Below are 6220 nucleotides of genomic sequence, written 5' to 3' on the forward strand. Positions count from 1 at the left end.
GAAAGTAAGGAGACCCTAAGGCACTTGTCAATGAAGATCAAGGATTTCAGCCTTCAGTGTGGGTTACAAGTCAATATAAAGAAAACAAAACAAAATCAGGCGCTGCCTTCGGGTCACGGCCGCGCGTGACGCCCGCCTGCTTGTGTGAGCGGTGTACTCGCAGTCGAGGGTGTGGGAGGGCACGTCAGAGCCTCCAGGCCACTTGCCCTCGTGTTCTCTGAGTCGTCGCAAACGCTGCTCACCCGGAGACTCCCGGGGCCGCCGCGATGAGTGCCAATGAGGACCAGGAGATGGAACTAGAAGCGTTGCGCTCTATTTATGAAGGAGATGAAAGTTTCCGGGAATTAAGTCCAGTTTCATTTCAATACAGGATAGGGGAAAATGATGATACCAAAGCCTTCTTAATAGAGGTTTCCTGGACAGAAACATATCCCCAAACAGCTCTGATCATATCAATGAACGCCTTTTTTAACAACACCATATCATCAGCTGTAAAGCAGAGTATATTAGCCAAGTTACAAGAAGCAGTTGAAGTGAATCTTGGAACTGCTATGACATACACATTAGTTGAATACGCCAAGGACAATAAGGAACAGTTCATGGAGAACCACCGGCTTATTCATTCTACGACATCCATAAGCAATATCATCTCAGTTGAAACTCCTAATCCAGCCCCATCAAGTAAGAAAAAAGACAAAAAAGAACAACTTTCAAAAGCCCAGAAACGTAAACTGGCAGATAAAACAGATCACAAAGGAGAACTTCCTCGCGGATGGAACTGGGTTGATGTGGTGAAGCATTTAAGCAAAACCGGTTCTAAAGATGATGACTAGCCCTTGCGATCTGAAAGGAGAAAGCATCCTATTGAAACAGTAAACGGGAGTCCAGAACCCTCCATTACCCTTCTCATGTTGTGGTGGCTTTCTATTAAACAGGTTTTTTGTATGTTTCTTACATTAAAAATGTAAACTAACCATTCAAGAAAACATCTGGTTGTTGTTATCTTCACAAACTTGCCTTAATAAAAGGTGAAAATGTTAAAAAAAAAAAAAAAAAAGAAAACAAAATCTTCTTAACTGGACACTAGGTAAGATCACGATAGACAAAAGATTGAAATTGTCAAGGATTTCCATTTCCTTGGATCCACAATCAATGCTCAGAGCAGTAGCAGTCAAAAGGCCAAACGATGAATTGCATTGGGTAAATCTGCTGCACAAGAATTCTTTAAAGTGTTGAAAATGAGGGTGTTACTGTGAGGACTTAGATGTGCATGACACAAGATATGGTGTTTTCAATCACCTCATAGACATGTGAAAGTTGAACATTAAATAAAAACAACAGAAGAATATATGTATCTGAATCGTGGTGATGGAGAATATTAGAAGTACCATGGACTTCCAAAAAGATAAACACAATCTGTTTTTGAAGAAGTACAGCCAGAAGTTCCTTACAGGCAAGGATGGCAAGACTTCATCTCCCATATTTTCGTCATGCTGTCAGGAGAGACCAATCCCTGGAGAAGGACATCATGCTTGGTAATGAAGAGGAGCCGTGAAAGAGAAAGACTTTCAACACGATGGATTCATGTAGTGGCTACAGTGATGGACTCAAAGATAGGGATGATTATGAGGACGGCACAGACAGGGTTGTACGTGGTGTCTCTGTGAGTTGGATCTTACTCGATGGCACCTAATAACAACAAACTATTTATGGAATTTTCAGCAAAATAGAGAGGTTTATCAAATGCCTTTTTTTCCATTCAAAGAGAAAATCATCTGATGAATTACCTTTTTTTCTGTTGATGTGGAGTATTCCATTGTCTGATGATGCAATGCTTATTATCCTTCCATTCCTGGAGTCAGCCCCACTTGGCTCTTTTAATATATTCTGTTGGAATCTATTCCTTATACGTTTTCAAATATTTACATGTCTTTATTGGTAAAGATTATTGACCTGTAGTTTTCTTTTATTCTAGGTGTCTTTTGTCTTGTTTTAGTATCAGGATTATATTTTATTCACAGAATTAATGAAGGAATATCACTGCACCTCTATCTTTTGGAAAAGTTTAAACAAATTGGTTTCAATTCTTCTCTGTATGTACAATAGAATTTTCTCATGAAGCCATCTGATCCCAGATATTTTGTTTCTTTGAGTTTTTGTTCTGTATTGTTTTTATTTGGAAGTGTTTGATCACTAATGAGATCTCTTGTCTAATTGTTCGGAAGTTCTATTTCTCTTGACTAGACTGTGTTCTTTTAATAGTTTTTTCTATTTTGTCTACATGGTTAGTCAGTAATGTTACAATTTATAGTGCTCTGCCATAATCCTTGTTATTTACATTGGCTCCGTTTTGATGTTTCCCCTTTTATTACTTATTTTATTTGGAATTTTCTTTGTTATCTAAATGTTTGCCAATTTTATTGCTCATTTTAATGAACAAAATTTGATGTTTATACTCATCTTGTTCGCTTTTCATTTTAATTATTTCCGTTCTATACTTAGATGCCTTTATTTTTCTGGTATGTTAAGGCTTTTTCTTTTGTTCCTTCTTTCTTTTTTTCCCCCTATTTCCTGAAGCACTAGATTTAGACTGTTGCTTTGAGATGTTTCTTCTTATTTTAGGTAGGCAATTTTTTCCTATGAATTTCCCTCTGAGTACTACTTTTGCTGCATCTCATAACTTTTGGCATCATTTTCGTTTTCATTTGAAATTATGTCATGGTTTGATTTTGAAGTCTTCCTTGGACCATTATAATTTAGTTTCTATATTTTTGTGTATTTTTCATTTTTTCTCCTTGTTATTGATTTGTTTTCTCACCCTACTAGAGCTGGAGGAAATAATTTCCATGATTTTGAATTTCTGATTTTTTGGACTCAATTTATGCCGTATTATGTATGTAGATAATTCTATTACATAGTGCACTAGTGTAAAAGGCGTATTGTGTTTTTTGCGTGTGTTTGTGACGTGTACTATATATGTCATGTAATGGTTTATAATGTCATTCATGCCCTTTGTTTCCTTATTGAACTTTTCAGATATTGAAAGTGTTACATAAAAGTCTACAACAACTATTGTAATGGTATCTATTTTCAATTCTATCAGCTTTCTCTACATACTTAGGTAATTTGCTGCTATAAATATATTTAATTATTGAATTTTCTTGATTAATCAACTCTTCCATCACTATATAATGTTAATCTATATCTCTTCCAACTTTTTTACCATTAAAAAGGAATTCGGCACTCTGGCTTATTATTAAACTAGCCATTCTCACTATATTTTGGCTATTGTTTATATTTAATATTTTTACATCACTTGACTTTCAATCTGTTTGTACACTTGGTACGAAACTGTGTCATATATATAGTTAGTTAGTTACCTAGTTAGTTAGTTACTAGTTGGTTAGTTAGTTACATTATAGAGATTTTTTTGTAAACCCATTATTCACTCTTTACTTTAAATTAAAGTACCTACTACATTTACAGTCACCATAATTACTGATAAAAAAAGAATTTACTCAATTTTATATATAGCATGCCCATGATTTACACATGTATATGACACTCAGAGCATATAAGAAACTAATCTCAGCGCATATAAGAAACTAATATGCAAAGGGGCAACATGATTTGAAGTTTAAAATAATTATAATGTATATATTATTTGCATTAAAAATCTTTTTGATTTTTGCTTTGTATGTCTTAAAATTTTCTCTTCCCTTTTTCCTTTAAAATTATCTGGTTTTGTGTTTTGTTGATTTGTTGTATTGGGTCATTTTGGTTCTCTTCTTTTTCGTTTAATGTATGTATTCTAAGAAAGTTTCTTTGTAGTTATTCTGAGTAGTTCATTTGGTATCTTGCATTGATGACAAGATATATTGATCATATCCTAGCTCCCTAACTTCATTAAAATATTATATTCTATACATATGTCATTACTTCCATATCCACAATCTTATTCTTATTGTTTGCATATATATATGAGCTCATTCGCTGCCATTGAGTTGATTCCCAGTCATAGCAAGCGTACATGGGGTTTTGAAGGCTCTACAAAGGTCAAAACCGGAAACACGTTATGGGAATTGCACCCGATCTGATCCCACCACACCGAGGTAAAACACTAAGGGGGTGCAACAGAACAGCAAGGGAATGGAGCAGCGAGGTCCCCAGGAATGCTGAAGGTAGATTTTGGGGCCAGGGCATGGTGCCCCAATAGACTGGACTGAAAACACTCCTGAAGGCCAACAAATGATCCTTGAACTAACTACAAGTTTTTCTTTCTTGTTGTTTTGTTTTTTTGTCATTGGTTTGTTGTTGCTGCTGTTTTGTTGTATATTGTTGCTTGGTTTGGCTCTGTCTTGTTTTTGTGCATGTTATTATCTCCACAAGTTTGTCTAAATAAGATAGGCTGGATGAGCAATCTGGAGGAGAAAACAATGGGACCAACAGTTCCGGGGGAACATGGGAGCGAGTAGGAAAGGTAGTGTTAACAAACCCAGGGGGTCAAGGGAACAACAAGTGATCCAAATTGGTGGTGAGGAGGGGCTGGGATGCGTGGTAGGGCATGATCAAGGGTAATGTAACAAAGAGGAATTGCTGAAAACCTGGTGGGGACTGAGCATGATAGTGGGACAGGAGGAAAGTCAAGGGAAATAGAGGAAAGAGCTGGGAGGACAAGGGCATTTATAGAGGTCTAGATAAAGACATGTATAAATGCAAATATATTTATATATGAGGATGGGGATATAGATCTATGTGCATATACTTATAGGTTTAATATTAAGGTAGCAGAAAGATATTGGGTCTCCACTCAAGTACTCCCTCAATGCAAGAATACTTTCTTCTATTAAATTGGCATTCTATGATGCTCACCTTCCCGACACAACCGCTGAAGACAAAAAGGGTGAATAACCAAATGTGGGGAAGAAAGTTGATGGTGCCTGGCTATCAAAAGATACAGCATCTGGGGTCTTAAAGGCTCAAGGGGCCATCTAGCTCAGAAGCAACAAAGCCCACATAGAAGAAGCACACCAGCCTTTGTGAACACGAGGTGTCGAAGGGATCAGTTATCAGGCATCAAAGAACAAACAATAATAACATTGTTTGTTCTCCTCTATTGTGTGCTCTCCTCCATCGCTGAAGACAAATGGGGGCATAAGCAAATGTGGCAAAGAAAGCTGATAGTGCCCGGCTATCAAAAGAGATAGCATCTGGGGTCTTACAGTTGAAGGTAAACAAATGGCATCTAGCTCAGAAGAAACAAGAAACAAAGCCCACATGGAAGAAGCACACCAGCCTGTGTGATCACAAGGTATTGAAGGGATCAGGTATCAGGCATCATCAGAACAAAAATATCTTACCATAGGGAAGGTGGGTGGGAGAGTGCAGAGTTGAGACCCAAAGCCCATTTGTAGGCCACTGCAGATTCCCTTGCAGAGGGGTCTCTGGGAGGAGATGAGCCAGACAGGGTGCAATATAGCAACGATGAAAACTACAAATTTCCTCTAGTTCCTAAATGCTTCCTGCCCCCACACTATCATGATCCTAATTCTACCTTGCAAGTCTGACTAGACCAGAGGATGTACACTGGTACAGATAGGAAATGGAAACACAGGAATCCAGGGTGGCTGATCCCTTCTGAACCAGTGGTGAGAGTGGCAATACTGGGAGGGTAGAAGGAGGGTGGGTTAGAAAGGGGGAACCAATTACAAGGATATATATGTGACCTCCTCCCTGGGGGACGGACAACAGAAAAGTAGGTGAAGAGAGATATCGGACAGGGCAAGATATGACAAAATAATAATTTATAAATTATCAAGAGTTCATGAGGGAGTGGGGAGCAGGGAGGGAGGGGAAAAATTGAGGACCTGATGCCGGGCTTAAATGGAGAGCAAATGTTTTGAGAATGAGGAGGGCAATGAATGTACAAATGTGCTTTACACAATTGATATATGCATGGATTGTGATAAGAGTTGTATGAATCCCTAATAAAACAATTTTAAAAAATCTTTATGGGAACACATGGCCTTATCAATCGAATGCATAGTGGCTAGTCGGTTCAAACTGCCACATTGCAGTTAGCAGTCCAATGCATGCCTGGCAGTTTTATTAGGGCTCTATTTCGTGAACAATATACATAATTTTATCCTTGTGTATATACATTTGTCATAAAAACATATGAAGGGAGAAGTCATTAGTATTATGAAGACTAAATCTTAGC

The 6220-nt window shown here is 37.7% G+C and overlaps 1 protein-coding gene across 1 annotated transcript; it reads left to right on the forward strand.

The window, feature by feature from the left end:
• The first annotated feature begins 257 nt into the window (after positions 1 to 257).
• Positions 258 to 1034, forward strand: LOC142458110 (RWD domain-containing protein 4). Its single transcript, XM_075559158.1, has one exon. The coding sequence runs from the start codon at positions 267 to 269 to the stop codon at positions 831 to 833; it is 567 nt and encodes a 188-aa protein (XP_075415273.1). The 5' UTR covers positions 258 to 266; the 3' UTR covers positions 834 to 1034.
• Positions 1035 to 6220: the final 5186 nt, after the last annotated feature.

Source organism: Tenrec ecaudatus, chromosome 10 (assembly GCF_050624435.1).
Source record: "Tenrec ecaudatus isolate mTenEca1 chromosome 10, mTenEca1.hap1, whole genome shotgun sequence".
NCBI classification, from domain to species: Eukaryota; Metazoa; Chordata; class Mammalia; order Afrosoricida; family Tenrecidae; genus Tenrec; species Tenrec ecaudatus.

What these genes read in the sequence shown, in the direction of transcription:
- LOC142458110 (XM_075559158.1), top strand. Translation starts at nt 267, where the DNA reads ATGAGTGCCAATGAGGACCAGGAGATGGAACTAGAAGCGTTGCGCTCT.